Source organism: Capra hircus, chromosome 15 (assembly GCF_001704415.2).
Source record: "Capra hircus breed San Clemente chromosome 15, ASM170441v1, whole genome shotgun sequence".
Classification (NCBI taxonomy): domain Eukaryota; kingdom Metazoa; phylum Chordata; class Mammalia; order Artiodactyla; family Bovidae; genus Capra; species Capra hircus.
The window spans coordinates 5,073,410-5,093,448 of NC_030822.1; the positions used below are offsets into that span (position 1 = coordinate 5,073,410).

At 41.4% G+C, this 20,039-nt stretch overlaps 2 protein-coding genes across 2 annotated transcripts; both read right to left on the minus strand.

Annotated features, from left to right (window-relative positions):
- Positions 6,610-7,539, minus strand: LOC102175048 (olfactory receptor 4B1-like). The gene has a single exon (XM_005690177.2). It carries the CDS (start codon positions 7,537-7,539, stop codon positions 6,610-6,612), a length of 930 nt encoding a protein of 309 aa, XP_005690234.2.
- On the minus strand, positions 18,503-19,450 carry LOC102189696 (olfactory receptor 4B1). The gene has a single exon (XM_005690221.2). The coding sequence runs from the start codon at positions 19,448-19,450 to the stop codon at positions 18,503-18,505; it is 948 nt and encodes a 315-aa protein (XP_005690278.2).

Here is a 20,039-nt window from a genome sequence, read left to right on the forward strand (position 1 = left end):
TCCACATATAAATAAGATCATATGATGTTTGTCATCTCTGTCTGATTTATTTCATTTAGTATAATGTCCTTTAGGTCCATCAACATTATTACAGATGGCAAGATTTCCTTCCTTTTACAGCTGGATAATATCCCATTGTATACATCTACCACATTTTCTGTATCCACTTGCCCATCAACAGACACTGAAGTCACCTCTATGTCTTAGCTCTTGTGAATAATTCTGCAATGAGCATTGAGGGGTATGTATATGTTTGAGTTAATGTTTGGTTTCCTTCAGATAAATATCCACAGATGAAATTGCTGGATCATATGGTAGCTTTGTTTTTAATTTTCTGAGGAACCTCTATACTATTCTCCATAGTGGCCGTAACAATTTCCTACCAACAGTATACGAGGGTTCACTTGTTTTCACATTCTTACTGATTGTTTTTTCCTTGTCATTTTTTTTTATAAAATGTGTGAGGAATATCTCATGATAGTTTTGATTGGCATTTCCCCGATAATTAGTTATGTTGAGCATCCCTTCATGTACCTGTTGACCATTTGTCTGTTTTCTTTGAGGGGGGAAATGTGTAATCAGATCATCTATCCATTTTTATTCTAATTTGGGGGGGTTGCTACTGAGTTGTATGAATTCTTGATATATTTTGGAACTAACACTTTATCAGATATATGATCTGCAAACATTTTCTTTCATTCAGTGACTGCCTTATTATTTTGTTTATGGTTTCCTTCCATGAGCATAGGCTTTCTAGTTTGAAATCCATTTTGAGTTAATTTTGTGTATAAGAGTCATCTAGTTCCTCAAATGTTGGGCAGAATCTACCAGTGGAGTCACCTGGTCCCGGACTTTTGTTTGTTTGGGGAAGTTCTTGATCACAAACTTAGCCTTCCAGCTAGCCTTCCAACTGTCTGTTCAGGTTTCTTGTTTCTTACCAGTTCAGTCTGTTGGGTTGTATATTTCTTAGAATTTATTCATTTCTTCCAGATTATCCAGTTTGTTAACATATAATTGTTTGTGGTAGTCTGTTATGATCCTATTAGTTAATACTGCAGAATGTGGTAATGAGGTAATATCTCCTTTTTGATTTCTTTCATTTATTTGAGTCCTTTTTTTTCCCCATGCTCTTTATTTTTTATTTATTTGTTTTTTTACTTACAATACTGTATTGCTTTTGCCATACGTTGACATGAATCCACCACGGGTGTACATGAGTTCCCAATCCTGAACCCCCCTCCCACCACCCTCCCCATATCATCTCTCTGGGTCATCCCAGTGCACCAGCACCAAGCATCCTGTATCCTGTATCGAACCTAGACTGGTGATTCGTTTCTCTGTGGGAGAGAGAGAGGGTGGGATGATCTGGGAGAACGGCCTGAGTCCTGTTTTTTTTCTTGGTGAGTTTAGCTAAAGGACTTTTGGTTTTGTTTCGCTGATGTTTTCTATTCCCCTCTGAGTCTCTAGTCACTTATTTCTGCTCTTCCTTATTTCATTCCTTCTACCAATTCTGGGCTTCATTTGTTTTTCTTCTTCTAGTTGCTTTAGGTGTAGGATTAGGTTTTCTATTTGAGATCTTTCTTGTTTCTTGATGTAGGCATCTATTGTTATGAACGTCCCTCTTAGAATTCCTTCTGTTGCATCCCACAGTTGTTGGCAGGATTTAGGTAAAGAAATCCACATAAGCATACACCTGGTTGAATACATTATTTTAAGATACCGATTTCATGTAAAAAAAAAAAAAGAAATTACAAAACAAACTGTATACACACAGAATGCCTCAGATAATATGCCAATCCTTACATCCATTCTCCCTTTCTTCTTTGGGAGAAGAACACAATAAAACCTTGATATTTTTTAACAGAACACAATTTCACATAGAAAAAAAAAAGATTATACATTCTAGAAGGGTGACCATGCATATTTCTGTTGAACAAAATGAAAGCAAAAGTGTTTGGTGGCACTTTTGAAACAGCTCCTAAACGAAAAGATATCAGCTTATCCTCCCCTATTCTCCTTTATGGCCTCCTAAAAGACAAATGTAATACTAGAGCTGTACTGTCTAATATCACATCCACAAGCCACATTTAGCTTTTTCAATTAAACTGTTAAAACTAAATGAAATTTAAAATTCAGTTCTTTGGTCTCACTAAACCACATCTCTACAGCTCGGCAGCCACTACCATGCTGGACCTCACAGATATGGAGCATCAGCTGCATAACATATATTCTGTGGGACAGCCTTGATATGCAGAATTAGAAGCTCTTTAAGGTCATGAGGTTGAGTCTACTAGATGGCTGACTCTGCATTTCTAATATTTTTGGAACTCCCAACAGTGTTGGACTTTTACTTCTGTATTTCTGTAGTTCTCTCTCATTAAGTTGCCATTTTTCTATTATATGCAGTCAAACTCATACCTAAAACATATATAAATAATAAATAGGAAAAGAATACAAAATTGTATATGCAGAGTAGTTGGCAGCCCTGTACCAATTTGTCCTGAGTGAAATTTTCTATTTATTATCTAAAACATATACATCTGGGGACTTTTTTTTTCTTTCTTGATGTTGCGGCAGAATCAGTAACGGAGAATTAACTGCATGGTCTCCAACGCTGAGTGGTGTAATTATAGACTGTCACTACTTCTGTGAATTTAGTAAGCATTTTCTAAATGTCTCAACAATAGTCGGCTCTTAACACAATTGAAAAGATGCTGGCCTTTGTCTCCTATGATCTTTCCAGTGAGATCAAAACAAAGGGAGTAACCAGCCCTCAGTAGACTTACCCTCAGTAGGTAAGGTAGTCCCCTAGAAAACTGACAATCCGGTTAGAGGAGACATTATCTGTACATGAGCATCCAGTAACTCAGGATGTACTGATGATGTTCTTTCTGTAGTTCTCAGTGAGGAAACCAAAGGTATACAAGAGTAAGAGGCTTCTTTCACAGCCTACATCCTGAAGGCCTAGTCTGCCATGGTACAATCAAGGCATCAAGAGAAAGGGAGGGTAGCCCGCCCCACTGACTTTGGTTCTGAAACAAATGCTTTAAAATATACATTAACAAAATATAAATGCATTCAGCATAAAAGATAATGAGGCCATGTGGTAGTTAACATTTATTTAACAAATATTTATTGAACACCTACAATGTACAAGGGACCATGCTATATACTCTAAAGTGATTAAACAACAGGGAACATTTAGCCCAAAGAAGCTGCAAAACAAAAGCATTTAACGGCTCTCAAATGCCTAAAACATTCTTAGGATGAAATCAAAGGCTATTTGAGTAGATTCCCAGGAAAGAAGTCCAATTTGTGAACAGTCATGTAGTCATCAAACAAATAAAATTAATGACCAGCACTGATTGTAATAACGATTATGATAGCTAATATTTACTGAGTCTATAGTATAAATTTATACCATGTTCTTTTCTAAAACTTTGATGTATACTGGAGACTTCCATGGGGCCCAGTGGTTAAGAATCCACCTGCCAATGCAGGGGACACGGGTTCGATCCCTGGTCCAGGAAGACGCCACATGCCAAGGGGCAACTAAGCCCGTGAGCCACCACTACCAAGGCCACGCGCTGCAGCTACTGAAGCCTGAATGCTCTAGCGCCCGTGGTCTGCAATAAGAGGGGCCCGAGCACCACAACCAGAGCACGCCCAGGTGCGGCGACAAAGGCACAGCACAGCCAGAAACAAACAGATAAGTAGGAACAGAGGGGGGTGTGATCATGGCTGATTGGCTTTGTCGCACGGCAGAAACCAACACGATACTGCAGAATTTTTTAATTTATTTTTTAATGGGGAAAAATAAATAACTCTTTAATTTAATGTATATTAACTATTCTAATATCCAGAATACTTCTGAAGTTCATATTACTGTTAATCTTCTTGTATTTATGAAAAACTGGTGGTGAGTGAAGTAGTACTTGGATCATGAGTTATGAGAGAGGGGCGCTTGAAAGAGCCTGACGGGTTTCAGAGCCTGAGCTCTTCCAACTTTAGCAGGAAGAGCTAGGCACCCCACCATGAGACATGCCCCTTAAAAATTCCTTAATGGATTTAGGGTTTGTTTTCTAGGTGTTAAACATGTTCTGTAATTAGTGGTGATGGCTGCAAAATGTACTAAAAATGACTGAATTGTGCAATTTAAAGTGGTCAAATTGGCAAAATTTATGTTCTGTAAATTTTGTCTCAATAAAATATTGTGTAAATAGTAAATGTAAACAACTGCTACTTAAAACTATTGTTGTTCAGTTGCTAAGTTATGTCTGACTAGTTGCAACTTCAAGAACTGGAGCCTGCCAGGCTCTTCTGTCCATGGGATTTCCCAGGCAAGAATACTGGAGTGGGTTGCCATCCTGCTCCAGGGGATCTTCTTGACCCAGGGATCAAACCTGAATCTCTTAGGTCTCATGCATTGGCGGGCATATTCTTTACTACTGAGCCCCAGGGGAAGCCCTCCTTAAACTATTAAATAAAGAAAACTCTAAAAAAAATAATCTGCAAACTATGAGCTAGAAGCGATTGCTCATGGGTCTAAATGTTGCTTGTTTGTTTGTTTGATTTTTCAATAAGCACTGACAAAGCACCAGCTAACACATGATACTTCGAGTTGCAAAGAAGTGAAGTGAATAGCCCTGTCCCTGAGAACTTAGTCTACTCAGAGAGAAAAAAAACATATAAAATAATACCTCCAAAGTGATAGGGACACTGATAAAATTATGTAAAAATAACCATGGCTAGAAGACAAAATTCAACCCAAGGAAGAGCAAGGTGAGGGAAGAATTTACTAGGAAAGTGATTTTAACCGGGGTCTTGAAGGATATGTCGTAGTTTGTCACACGGAAAAGTGTGGTAAAGTCATTCCAGAAAAAAGTGGTTTTTCCTCAGGGATAATGAATGGTCATCCATGTCAATGATTAGTGAGGATGATAAGCAAGTGGGGAAGATTTCCTGGTACCTTTAAAATCACTATTCATCTGCATGCTTAACCGGCTTCTGAGGAGAAAAGGTAAAACCTTTAAGGCCTATGACATGATATGATGCTCCATCCCTCTGCAAGGAAGCTGCCTGCGTTACTTCCCCTGATCCACAAGGACAGTTGGAAGGATGGAGGGCAAGTGCAAGAAAATCCATATTATTCCAAAGCCAGTAGAAACAAATTTTATTACATTCTCTCTATATTCACAATGATAAGAGTCGGTTCAGTTGAAGGAGTGTCTGAGAGATGAACCAATAATGCAAACACAAACTCTCTCATCCTGTTCCACCAAGAAATACTAATAGGCTTGACAAGAAATGGACTTGGCTGATCAGTTGGAATGGAGGACAGAATGTGGAGCAGAAACATACTTGGACATTATTTCCCTCTCCTTCATTCCCCAACTTATCCCCAAGAAGTTTTTTATATTCTGTTTTGACTTAAATCTGTATAAAGCTAAAAGTGATCTTTTTTGTTAAAACGTGTGTCTTGATCTTTCCCTACTGGCAGCCAGGATCTATTGCCGTGTTTGATCATCTTTAAAATTTTGGATACAGGACATTATGAGAAGAGATTTAAGGACTACCTTTTGTGTCAACATATCACAAGAACTGAAACTGCTCCAGGGTCTTTTCTATTACTTGTGCTCAAAAGTCGATGGTACAAGATGCTAAAACAAGCAGAGGAATAGAAAAATCCCTGGGTGCAATTTTCAAAGACACAATTGTCCACACTGGAAGAGTAGATCAGATTGGTACCCTCCTCCCCAAATATCCCATGATAATGCCTCTGTTTGGTTTCCTTTCTAATGAAATATGGGTTGTTATCATCACAGAGGTAAACAAAGAGGGAAGCATGAAGAAGAAATGAAGAAAAAGATGAAAGAAGGAAGGCAGAAGGTAATTTAGGAAGGGAGTGACAGAATCACTTTAACATACAGAATATTTGTCCAAGAGTTCTCCTTTGCATTCGTACTTAATTTGAGTTTCAGTGTTAACCAGTCCCATGAAACTGCTGAATATCACGGAACCAATTAAGTTCTCTAAGATCTTTTGAACTGTGGTTGGAGAAGACTCTTGAGAGTCCCTTGGACTGCAAGGAGATCCAACCAGTCCATTCCAAAGGAGATCAGTCCTGGGTGTTCTTTGGAAGGATTGATGCTAAAGCTGAAATTCTAGTACTTTGGCCACCTCATGCGAAGAGTTGGCTCATTGGAAAAGACTCTGATGCTGCGAGGGATTGGGGACAGGAGGAGAAGGGGACAACAGAGGATGAGATGGCTGGATGGCATCACCAACTCAATAGACGTGAGTTTCAGTGAACTCTGGGAGTTGGTGATGGACAGGGAGGCCTGGCGTGCTGCAATTCTTGGAGTCGCAAAGAATCAGACACGACTGAGCGACTGAACTGAACTTAACTGAAGACCAGCAAGACTATCGGACCTCAGTCCTTGGAACGTGACACTAGGGTACTACAAAGACTCTGGTTGCTAAGGAGAGTCACAGTACAGTAACGCTAAGTCCTTGCATTTGTTTCTGCCATTCCTGTGTGTCCTACGAAAATTAAAATCCATTTCAAGATAATAATCAGGCACAGTTTTATAAATCACTTTACCATTTTCACTCCATCCCTGAATTCTTCTTTTTGCCCCACAGCCCCCTCATAGCAACTGTCACCTCTGCATTTCTGAGTGTGTAGATGATGGGGTTCAGCATGGGGGTGACCACCGTGTAGAACACGGCCACCAGCTTGTCCCCAGTGAAGGTGGAGGGGGGCCGCATGTAGAGGAAGATGGCGGGTCCAAAGAACAAGACGACCACCGTGATGTGAGAGGCACAGGTGGAGAGGGCTTTGCGTCTCCCCTCTGCTGAATGGTTCCTCAAGTTGACCAGGATGACAATGTAGGAGGACACCAAGAGGAGGAAGGAGAAGACAGAGATTAATCCACTGTTGGCCAACACAATGACCCCCTCCAGAGAGGTGTCAGTGCAGGCAAGCTTGAACAAGGGATGGAGGTCACAGAAGTAGTGGTCAATCACATTGGGACCGCAGAAGGGCAATTGGATGGTGATGAGAATTTGAATTATGGAGTGAAAAAAGCCTCCAAGCCAGGAACTAGCCACCAGCACATGACACAGTCGATGGCTCATAATATTTATATAATGAAGAGGTTTGCAGATGGCTACATAGCGGTCATAAGCCATCACCACAAGCAAAAAGATCTCAGTGACCCCCAAAAAGTGGGAGAAGAATATCTGAGCCAGACAGCCTTTCAGAGAGATGGTCTTAATCTTGACAAGTAAGTCTGTGATGAATTTAGGGACAATAGTAGAGGAGTAACTGATCTCCACCAGTGACAGGTGACTAAGGAAGAAGTACATGGGGGAACGCAGGCTCTTACTGACTCTAACCGTCAGAACAATGAGGCCATTGCCCACCACCGTGGCCAAGTACACGGGCAAAAACACCGCAAAGCACGCTCTCTGCACCTCTGGATCCTGGAAAAGACCGCTGATAATGAACTCAGTCACATTATCAGTCCTCGCCATGGAATCCATTCCTGAAATAAAACAAATACTGATTGTAAGTAATTTGCCTCACTTATGGCAAGTTAGCATAAACCACTTTACAATACAAACTTATTATGAACTCACTCATTCAGTCAATTATGTATTCATTCAATTTTAAATATGGTCAATCTAATAACACTTTATGTAAACAAAATGTACGCTCATAGAAATGGTTATTTACCCAGGATCACACAGAAAGCTACCCTGGTGACTCAGACAGTAAAGAATCCATCTGCAATGAGGGAGACCTGGGCTCAATCCCCAGGTTGGGAAGATTTCCCTGGAGGAGGGCATGGCAACCCACGCCAGAATTCTTGCCTGGAAAATCCCACGGACAGAGGAGCCTGGCAGGCTACAGTCCATGGGGTTGCAGAGTCAGACATGACTGAAGTGACTAAGCACACAGAAAGTAGTGAATTCTGGAACTCAGGATCAGACTTTCTGAAAAGAGTCCAGGGTTCTTTCTAACTTACCTTAAGATATTCTGAATTTTGGCAGCCAGTCCGTTTCAGCACCTACGTTTTAACCATGTTCACCGCATTTTCATCACTCTGTCTTACTGGGGAATCCCCAAGATGGACTCCTATCCTGGATCCTTCTTTCCTTCATCTCTGTGGCAGGGAATCGTCTTCCCAATGATAATCCTTCCCTTTCCAAAACGTCCTCAGTATTGGTCTCTTCCCTCTGCCAGTCTTCACCCTACTCAGGTCAGAGTCCTTCACCAGACTTGCAGCTTCAATACCTGTGCTTATATGACCAATGTTCCAACACTCTAGAGAGAATTCCACCCACCAGTTTGTCTCCATCATTTCACTATTACTTTCTTACCTCTTGCCCCACCGTTCAAACTACTGACAGATCCTGAAATCAAAGAGCTCATCTGAGAGTGCTGTTGTGGCTGACCAGGCTTCCTTGTCCTGGTTCCAGGTTGGTGAGTGCATGCTAAGTCATTTCAGTCATGGCCATCTCTTTGCAACCCCACGGACTGTAGCCTATCAGGCTTTTCTGTCCATGGAATTCTCCAGGCAAGTATACTGGAGTGGGTTGCCATGCCCTCCTCCAGGGGAGCTTCCCAACCCAGGAATCAAATCCACGTTTCTTCTATCTCCCTGTATTGGCAAGGAGATTCTTTACCGCTAGTGCCACCTGGGGCTTTCCTGGCGGCTCGGACAGTAAAGAATCTACCTGCAGTACAGGAGACCCAACATTGATCCCTGGATGGGGAAGATCTCCTGGAGGAGGAAATGGCAACCCACTCCAGAATTCTTGCCTGGAGAATCCCACGGACAGAGGAGCCTGGGGGGCTATAGGCCATGGGGTCGCAAAGACTTGGACAGGCTGGTAACCAGCAGCAAAACATATGATAACTAAAGTGAAGATTGCTCCATGAGTTACTCCTCTGGAGAAGATACTTACTGACGCCTCTTACACATCTATACAGTCTTGGACTAGACTAAAGAAATACAGATTATGATACACCCCTCACGCTAACAATGTCATAATCAGGACGCCACAGAGGATAACCACTCCTTGCCCCATCCTCCCACAGGGGAGGTGGAGTGAATTGGGAAGGAGAAATTGGAAAGGCAATGATGGGCCCTTCCTCTCTCTTTCTGCAAGATGCTGTAGAGAGCACAGTACCTATACCGCCCTGGGGCAACCTCTGTCTCTCTGGGGTAGAAACAGGTTACTCTATTGGCTCACTCATGTCCTACTCTTTGCAACCCCATGGGCTGTAGCCCACCAGGCTCCTCTGTTCATGGGATTCTCCAGGCAAGAATACTCAAATGAGTGTCGTTTCCTACTCCAGGGGATCTTCCCAACCCAGGGATCAAACCTGTGTCTCTTGCATCTCCTGCATTTGCAGACAGATTCTTTAGCCACCTGGGAATTCCAGGCTACTCTGTAGGGTAGATCCAAGGCTGCCATCGCTGGGTATGGACTTTTACCTATATCTAGAGCTCAGTTTAAGAAAGGCCACTTGGAACCAAATCTTAAACCTCAGTCTCTGTCATCACCTTTTCTAATAGCAACGGTAACATTTTCCCCAAATTCCTTCTTTCTTTGCCTTGTTTCTGAGTTAGTTCAACCTTCATAGAGGGAAAAGATAGATCAAGTTTTGTCAAAGTTCCAAATGATATCTGACAATCACTTTATAAGAGAAAAAAAAACCTGTTACAATCTAAATATCTGTCAAAGCCACAGTAGAACTTACTGTCTATCCAAACAGGAGCTACAGCTATCAGATTTCTTGGAAAGAATTACTGCTATGAGACAAAAGAAGGGGAATGGCCATTTGCAGAAGAAAAAAGGATCAGCCATCCATGGAAAGAGAAACTGTCTACCCAAGAAATAAAGGTTTCCAGGATGATAGTTGTGGCAGAGAAATTACAATGATACTCATGTCAAACACAAGCAATATTAATAAATTCATCATAATGGGGTCCTTTTTCAGTAAGAACAGTGATGTGAACACAAAGTACTCAGAATATTAAGAGTATCTGGCGTCATCTCAGGACTTTGGAAAACCAAGTAGCTGAAGTGTTACAAAATAAGATTGTGAAACTCCTCAAGAAGCTCCTATTAACACATTCTCATTCAAGAGCTCAAGAAAGGATTTGAACAGAGATTAGAGTTGAAGTTGAGGACACTAAGCTATAGAATAACAGTGTGACCCGAAAGATACTTCAGTGCCAGCATCAGCCTCCAAGATGCCCTGGCTTTTCACTGTGATGTCCTATGTGATCCATGCCTCCCTTTCATTCCTGTGCCCAGTCAGTCACCATATCCCATTAATTTTACCTTTAAACCACCTCTCCTGTGCACTTTCTCTCGAAGTTTGCTCCCACCTTGGAGAAGACGCAGACAAAGAGACAGGCCTGTGTCTATGAAGATGGGTCCCATCACCTTCATACTCGCTATCAGCTGATGCTTAAGCCACCAAAGCCTCTTAGTCTCTACAACTTCCCACCCCATCCATCCTGCACACTGCAACCAGAAGATTGTTTCCTAGACCCTTCCTGCCTTGGATCCTCCTCTGCTTGGGAATAAAACCAGTGAAAGCCTGAGTGCCTGGACTTACTTTTAAAGATTTTCACAGATGGAGTCATCTCAAAGGTCACCGCTTTACCCACTAAACTTCAACTCACCTCTGCTAACTCAGGGTCACCTCTCTCTCCCACAAGCCCACTCCGCTCACTCCCACCACAGAGATCCCTTCACCAGAAATACCCTCTCTGTGTCCGTCCCAAACTTAACCACCCTCCAGCCCCAATTCCTGTCCTGTGTGTTCAATGAATCTTGCAATTAACACTCCAACTTATATGTATCTCCTCTGAGCACTGCAAATCCTTTGACAATTATCCTTAGATGTAAATCTGATCATGTTCCTTCTCTACCTAGAATCTGGCATCACCTCTCCATTGTCCAGAGAAGGAAATGACAACTTGCTCCAATATTCTTGACTGGGGAATTCCATGGACAGAGGAGCCTGGAGGGCTACAGTCCATGGGGTTGCAAAGAGTCAGACATGACTGAGCATGCACGCAGGCCCCATCGCCTGTGGCATAAACTGTAACATTCTTAGCATGGGTTCCAGGTCCTCCTTGAATTGGCTACTACATATTTTCACAACCTTATTTTCATCCCCCAAATAAACCTCATACAACTATTTGCTAACCCAAAGTGTCCTTTCTCTCTTCTCTGTGTTTACTAATCCTTCTTCCTAGGTTTCTGGAGAACTTCGTTTCTATAGGAGAGAGAAACACAATAATAAATTCTCTTCTTTGTGATATAGTATATTTACATGCCTCTTTTATAGCAATTAAAATATATTTTGTAATTGTAGCCTCTATGGCTATATCTTCTACTAAGAAATACACTCTTTGTATTCAACATTATCTGTTTAAAATTTTTCCTAAAGCTTTATTATTATTAATTACATTCTGGTTGATAATAATAGTTAGCATTTCAACAGTACTATGTACCAAACCCTTTATAGGTGTTCTATACACATTATTTCCATCAGTTCTCAGAACATAACAGTAACACAGGTATCATTATTATCATTCTTTTTTAACATATGAGGAAAAGGGAATACAGGTAAGTGAATTAACCAGTCTAAGATTACACAGCTGTGAAGCCAGGATTTCAACCCAACTAGTCTGACCACTGGAAAAGGAAATGGCAACCCACTCCAGTATTCTTGCCTGAAAAAATCTCATGTTCAGAGGAGCCTGGTCAGCTACAGTCAGTAGAACTGCAAAGATTCAGACATGACTGAGCAGCTCAACCACCACCAATAAAACCTGAGCACAGACTCTATACTCTAACCAATACCCTTACAATCTCTGGGTACATGACACATAAATCAAAAGTTAAATTTAAATATTCTAGGACCAATCTGAGAACTGTTTAGAGTCCAATATTTCCAGTCTTTGTTGCTCAGAGAAGGAAGACCTGATAGTTTCTTTTTGGAAAGCCACCATTTCCTATCCTGTAGTCTCTGCCCTTCCTGTAGTTTTTCCTCTCTTTGCTACCCTCTCCCATCCATTTCCACCTTCTTTCTGCAAATTAAAGATTAGGCTCTTCTCCAGCAACAAATCACCAATATACCTGTGAGCTTCTAGAAAGCAAAGTCAATGATGTCTAAGATGAACCATCAAAAAGAGAGGAAAATTCAGGGGCTCTGGATCCAGGTTGATAATTGTGTTATAATATATAGGAAATGGACAAATGCCACAGAAACCATCAGACTCAAAGATTTTTAAGATCCTGCTTTTTGTAAAGAAAAACTACCCAATCACTGAAAGTCTAAGAGTTCTGAATAAATGGTTAGATCTTTGGACTATTTTAAATAATTTAAGCCATGCACAATAATCAAGAGGAAATCTTCCCAGTGGAATTTCTTTCTCCTGGGTGAAACTTTGTCAAGTAAACTATGACTGAGGAAGGGTTTGGAATCTGTTTCACTTAGTTTGATGATGTTTCTATAAAATTTCTGTACCCAATAATACGATAGTAAGAGAAGAAACTTGTATACAAATTACTGATTCACTTCATTGTTCAGTAGAAACCAGCATAACATTGCAAAGATTTTTCAAAGCCAATAAAACTTTTATTGTAAAGCCAATAAAACATTTTTTAAAAGGGAACTTGATGGTAAGTCATAAAAGCAATGTTTTTCCAGACTGGACTTCTTTCTGAGAATGAAAAAGAGAATAAATAGAGAAGAAAGAGGATTGGACACGGAGCCAAGACACCTGGGCACTAGCTCCAGTTCAGGAATTCAGTTCAGGTCAGTCGCTCAGTCGTGTCCAACTCTTTGCGACCCCATGAATCGCAGCACTCCAGGCCTCCCTGTCCATCACCAGCTCCCGGAGTTCACTCAACCTCATGTCCATCAAGTCGATGATGCCATCCAGCCATCTCATCCTCTGTTGCCCCCTTTTCCTCCTGCCCCCAATCCCTCCCAGCATCAGAGTCTTTTCCAATGAGTCAACCCTTCGCAGGAGGTGACCAAAGTACTGGAGTTTCAACTTTAGCAACATTCCTTCCGAAGAACACCCAGGGCTGATCTCCTTTAGAATGGACTGATCCTTGCAGTCCAAGGGTCTCTCAAGAGTCTTCTCCAACACCACAGTTCAAAAGCATCAATTCTTTGGCACTCAGCTTTCTTCACAGTCCAACTCTCACATCCATACATGACCACTGGAAAAACCATAGCCTTGACTAAATGGACCTTTGTTGGCAAAGTAATGTCTCTGCTTTTCAATATGCTATCTAGGTTGGTCATAACTTTCCTTCCAAACAGTAAGCGTCTTTTAATTTCATGGCTGCAGTCACCATCTGCAGTGATTTTGGAGCCCCCCAAAATAAAGTCTTACACTGTTTTCACTGTTTCCCCATCTATTTCCCGTGAAGTGATGGAACCAGATGCCATGATCTTCGTTTTCTGAATGTTGAGCTTTAAGCCAACTTTTTCACTCTCCTCTTTCACTTTCATCAAGAGGCTTTTTAGTTCAGGAATTAACTACTTAAATTAAGCCATGTCATCTCACCCCTCCACTTCTCACTCTCCCCTGTTTCTACTTCTATATAAATTGACAAAATTGGGCTAGACAATCTCCACTGTACCTCCCAATACTAACATTCATGGATTCAGGTCTAAGTCTCTCAGTCTCTTTGTGCTAAGCCTCTCCATCGATAAATAGCACTAACAATAATGTAATATAGTGAAAATTTCCTCAGAAAAAATGCATCATACATTCACCCATCCATTTGTTTAACAAATAGCACCTAGTCTTATTATGTGCTAAGCACTCTTCTAGGTGCTGAAAATTTGCTAGTAACAAAGGAAAGTCTCTAGGTTTATTGAGGTTTTGTTATTCAATCGCTAAGTGATGTCCAAATCTGAGATCCCATGGATTGTACACCAGGCTCCTCTGTCCATGGGATTTTCCAGTCAAAAATACTGGAGTGGGTTACCATTTCCTACTCCAGAGGATCTCCCTGACCCAGGGACTGAATCTGCGTCTCTTGCATTGGCAGGCAGATTCTTTAACACTGAGACACCAGGAAATCCCCCTTCATTGAGATTATATCTTTCACATATGTATCAGGGCATAATGAAAACAGAGACAGATGGTAAATAAAGAAAACTTGATATGAAAATTAGATAGCAGTAGTCCTATCAAAACCATCCCCTAGAAAAAGAAATCCAAAAAGACAGAATGGTTGTCTGAGGAAGCCTTACAAATAGCTGAGAAAAGAAGAGAAGTGAAAGGCAAGGAGGGAAAAAAAAGATACCTATCTGAATGCAGATTTCCAAAGGATAGCAAGGAGAGATAAGAAAGCCTTCTTCAGTGATCAATACAAAGAAATAAAGGAAAACAATAGAATGGGAATGACTAGAGATCTCTTCAAGAAAATTAGAGATAACAGGGGACCATTTCATGCAAAGATGGGTACAAAAAAAAGGCAGAATATTATGGACCTACCAGAAGCAGAAGATATTAAGAACTGGTGGCAAGAATACACAGAATAACTATACAAAAAAGATCTTAATGACTCAGATAACCACGATGGTGTGATTACTCACCTAGAGCCAGACATCCTGAAGTGCAAAGTTAAGTGGGCCTTAGGAAGCATCACTAACATCACAAAGCTACTGGAGGTAATGGAATTCTAGCCGAGCTACTTCAAGTCCTAAAAGATGATGCTGTGAAAGTGCTGCACTCAATATGCCAACAAATTTGGAAAACTCAGCAGTGGACACAGGACTGGAAAAGGTCAGTTTTCATTCAAATCCCAAAGAAAGGTGATGACAAAGAATGCTCAAACTACCACACAGTTGCACTCATTTCATATGCTAGCAAAGTAATGCTCAAAATTCTCCAAGCCAGGCCTCAATAGTATGTGAACTGAGAACTTCCAGATGTTTGAGTTGGGTTTAGAAAAGGCAGAATAACCAAATATTAAACTGCCAAAATCCACTGGATCATAGAAAAAGCAAGGGAATTCCAGAAAAGCATCTACTTCTGCTTCATTGACTACACTAAAGCCTTTGACTGTGTGGATCACAACAATCTGTGGAAAATTCTTAAAGAGATGGGAATACCAGGTCATCTCACCTGCCTCCTGCAAAACCTATATGCAGGTGAAGAAACAACAGTTAGAATCGGACATGGAACAACAGACTGGTTCCAAATTGGGAAAGAAGTACGTCAAGGCTGTATATTTTCACCCTGCTTATTAAACTTATATGCAGAGCGCATCATGCAAAATGCTGGACTGGATGAAGCATAAGCTGGAATCAAGATTTCTGGGAGAAATATCAATAACCTCAGATATGCAGAAGACACCACCTTTATGGGAGAAAGTAAAGAGGAACCTAAGAGCCTCTTCATGAAGGTGAAAGAGGAGAGTGAAAAAGCTGGCTTAAAATTCAACATTCAAAAAACTAAGATCATGGCATCTGGTCCCATCACTTCATGGCAAATAGATGGGGAAACAGTGGAAACAGTGAGAGACTTCATTATATTTTGGGGCTCCAAAATCACTGTGGTCTGTAATTGCAGCCATGAAATTAAAAGACACGTGTTCCTTTTTAGAGGCAGAAAATTATCGATTATTCGGTGCTCAGCTTTCTGTCTTTTTGTTGTTGTTGTTGTTTATTTTTATTTATTTTTTTTATTTTACTTTACAATACTGTATTAGTTTTGCCATACATTGACATGAATCCGCCACGGGTGTACATGAGTTCCCAATCCTGAACCCGCTTCCCACCTATCTCCCCATATCATCTCTCTGGGTCATCCCAGTGCACCATCCCCCAGTATCCTTTATCCTGTATCAAACCTAGACTGTATCAAATTGTTTCTTACACGATAGTATACATGTTTCAATGCCATTCTCCCAAATCATCCCACCCTCTCCCTCTCCCACAGAGTCCAAGAGACTGCTCTATATATCTGTGTCTCTCTTGCTGTCTCACATACAGGGTTATCATCACCATCTTTCTAAATTCCATATATATGTGTTAGTATACTGTATTGGTGTTTTTCTTTCTGGCTTACTTCACTCTGTATAATAGGCTCCAGTTTCATCCACCTCATTAGAACTGATTCAAATGTATTCTTTTTAATGGCTGAGTAATATTCCATTGTGTATATGTACCACAGCTTTCTTATCCATTCGTCTGCTGATGGACATCTAGGTTGTTTCCATGTCCTGGCTATTAAAAACAGTGTTGTGATGAACATTGGGGTACATGTGTCTCTTTCAATTCTGGTTTCCTCAGTGTGTATGCCCAGCAGTGGGATTGCTGGGTCATAAGGCAGTTCTATTTTCAGTTTTTTAAGGAATCTCCACACTGTTTTCCATAGTGGCTGTACTAGCTTGCATTCCCCCAACAGTGTAAGAGGGATCCCTTTTCTCCACACCCTCTCCAGCATTTATTGCTTGTAGACTTTTGGATTGCAGCCATTCTGACTGGTGTGAAACAGTATCTCCTTGTGGTCTTGATTTGCATTTCTCTGATAATGAGTAATGTTGAGCATCTTTTCATGTGTTTGTTAGCCATCTGTATGTCTTCTTTGGAGAAATGTCTATTTAGTTCTTTGGCCCATTTTTTGATTGGGTCATTTATTTTCCTGGAATTGAGCTGCATAAGTTGCTTGTATATTTTTGAGATTAGTTGTTTGTCAGTTGCTTCATTTGCTATTATTTTCTCCCATTCAGAAGGCTCTCTTTTCACCTTGCTTCCTTTGTTGTGCAGAAGCTTTTAATTTTAATTAGATCCCATTTGTTTATTTTTGCTTTTATTTCCAGTGTTCTGGGAGGTGGATCACAGTGCAATTCTCATATCCATACATGACCACTGGAAAAACAATAGCCTTGACTAGATGGACCTTTGTTGGCAAAGTAATATCTCTGCTTTTCAATATGCTATCTAGGTTGGTCATAACTTTCCTTCCAAGGAGTAAGCGTCTTTTAATTTCATGGCTGCAGACACCATCTGCAGTGATTTTGGAGCCCCCAAAAATAAAGTCTGACACTGTTTCCACTGTTTCCCCATCTATTTGCCATGAAGTGATGGGACCAGGTGCCATGATCTTAGTTTTCTGAATGTTGAGCTTTAAGCCAGCTTTTTCACTCTCCACTTTCACTTTCATCAGAGGCTTTTTAATTCCTCTTCACTTTCTGCCATAAGGGTGGTGTCATCTGCATATCTGAGGTTATTGATATTTCTCCCAGCAACCTTGATTCCAGCTTGTGCTTCTTCCAGCCCAGTGTTTCTCATGACGTACTCTGCATATAAGTTAAATAAGCAGGGTGACAATATACAGCCTTGACGTACTCCTTTCCCAATTTGGAACCAGCCTGTTGTTCCATGTCCAGTTCTAACTGCTGCTTCCTGACCTGCATATAGGTTTCTCAAGAGGCAGATCAGGTGGTCTGGTAATGATCTATGGTGCAAGATGCTAAAACAACCAGAAAAACAGAAAAATCCCTGCATGCAATTTTCAAAGACACACTTATCCATGTTGGGCTTCCCAGCTGGCTCAGCAGATAAAGAATCCACCTGCAAATGTGGAAGATGCAGGAATCAAGGGTTCAATCTCTGGGTTGGGAAGGTTCCGTGGAGGAGGAAATGGCAACCCACTCCAATATTCTTGCCCGGAAAATCCCATGGACAGAAGAGCCTGGCAGACTACAATCCGTGGAGTCACAAGAAGTTGGACATGATTGAGTTACTTAGCAGACATCCATGTCAGAAGAGTAGATCAGATTTTTGACTCTCCTCCCCAAATATCCCATGATAATTCTTCTACTTCGTGTCCATATTTAATTAACTAAATGTTGGTTGTCATCACTAGGGAGATTGAACCAAGAGGGGACAATGAAGAAGGAAGGAGGGGAAAAAATGAAGCAAAGAAAGAAGGAGGCAAGCAGTGATGAAGAAGAGAAAGAAGGAAGGTAATCATAGAATAAGTGATTTATCCCCTAAAACACTTGTTAAATATTCTCCTTTGCATTTGCACTTAGTTTGCGTCTTAACATTTTCTAATCTCATGATGTTGTTGGATGTCATGAAGCCAATCTGACCTCTGCCCTTTGATCTCATTACACTGGATTAGTCGGGAATCTTTGCTTACTTGCAACCCCATGGACTATACAGTCCATGGAATTCTCCAGGCCAGAATACTGGAGTGGGTAGCTGTTCCCTTCTCCAGGGGATCTTCCCAACCCAGGGATTGAACCCATGTCTCCCACGTTGCAGGGGGATTCTTTACCAGCTGAGCCATCAGGGAAGCTCTTGCTTACTTAGGGAGAATCATAGTAGCAATAACATTAAGTCCTTACATTTGTTTCTGCCATTTGTGTATGTCCCACTAAAATCAAAATCCATATCAAGAAAAGATGATCATTGGGCACACTTTTATAAATCACTTTCCCATTTTCGCTCCATCCCTGAGTTCTTTTTGCCCCACAACCTCCTCATGGCAACTTTCACCTCTGCATTTCTGAGTGTGTAGATGATGGGGTTCAGCATGGGGGTGACCACTGTGTAGAACACGGCCACCAGCTTGTCCTCAGTGAAGGTGGAGGGGGGCCGCATGTAGAGGAAGATGGCAGGTCCAAAGAACAAGACGACCACCGTGATGTGAGAAGCACAGGTGGAGAGGGCTTTGCGTCTCCCCTCTGCTGAATGGTTCCTCAAGTTGACCAGGATAACAATATAGGAGGACACCAAGAGGAGGAAGGAGCACAGAGCAATTAATCCACTGTTGGCCAACACAACAACCCCCTCCACAGAGGTGTCAGTGCAGGCAAGCTTGAATAATGGCTGGAGGTCACAGAAGTAGTGATCAATCACATTGGGACCGCAGAAGGGCAATTGGATGGTGATGAGAATCTGAATTATGGAGTGAAAAAAGCCCCCAAACCAGGAACCAGCTACTAGTATGTGACATAGTTGACCGTTCATAATGCTCATATAATGAAGAGGTTTGCAGATGGCAACATAGCGGTCATAAGCCATCACCACGAGCAAGAGGATCTCAGCGACCCCAAAGAAGTGAAAGAAGAATATCTGAGCCACACAGCTCTCCAGAGAGATGGTTTTAATCTTGGAAAGTAAGTCTGTGATGAATTTAGGGACAACAGTGGAGGAGTAACTGATCTCTACCAGCGACAGGTGACTAAGGAAGAAGTACATGGGGGAACGCAGGCTCTTACTGATGCTGACAGTCAGAACAATGAGGCCATTGCCCACCACCGTGGCCAAGTACATGGGCAGAAACACCACAAAGCACGCTCTCTGCACCTCTGGATCCTGGAAAAGACCACTGAAAATTAACTCAGTCACATTATTGGTCCTCGCCATGGAATCCACTCGAAGAAGATGGATTTAAGAGAAGAGACCTGTGATAAAACAAACAGTCGTAACATCCAGTCCTTCATGCTTACTTAGCACTTGCCTGTTGATGGAACTCTTTCACACATAATATCTGACCAGTTAATTTATTTGATCACTAATATAGTAAATGTTTGTTCAGTAGCCCACTTTATGCAAGACATGATTCAATATACCTCACAAAAACTTTATAATCTCCATATCCTAAGTGAGAAGACTGAGGCTCAGGGAGGTTGAGAATTAACCAAGACTTCCAGCAAGAAATGGATTCAGAACAAGAACCAGATTATTTTATTCTAATATGTTATTTCAAGAAACCACATTGAAAAAAATAATTACTATCTTCAGCATTAATATCCATCAATGGCACCCCACTCCAGTACTCTTGCCTGGAAAATCCCATGGATGGAGGAGCCTGGTGGGCTGCAGTCCATGGGGTCGCTAAGAGTCGGACACGACTGAGCGACTTCACTTTCACTTTTCACTTTCATGCACTGGAGAAGGAAATGGCAACCCACTCCAGTGTTCTTGCCTGGAGAATCCCAGGGACGGGGGAGCC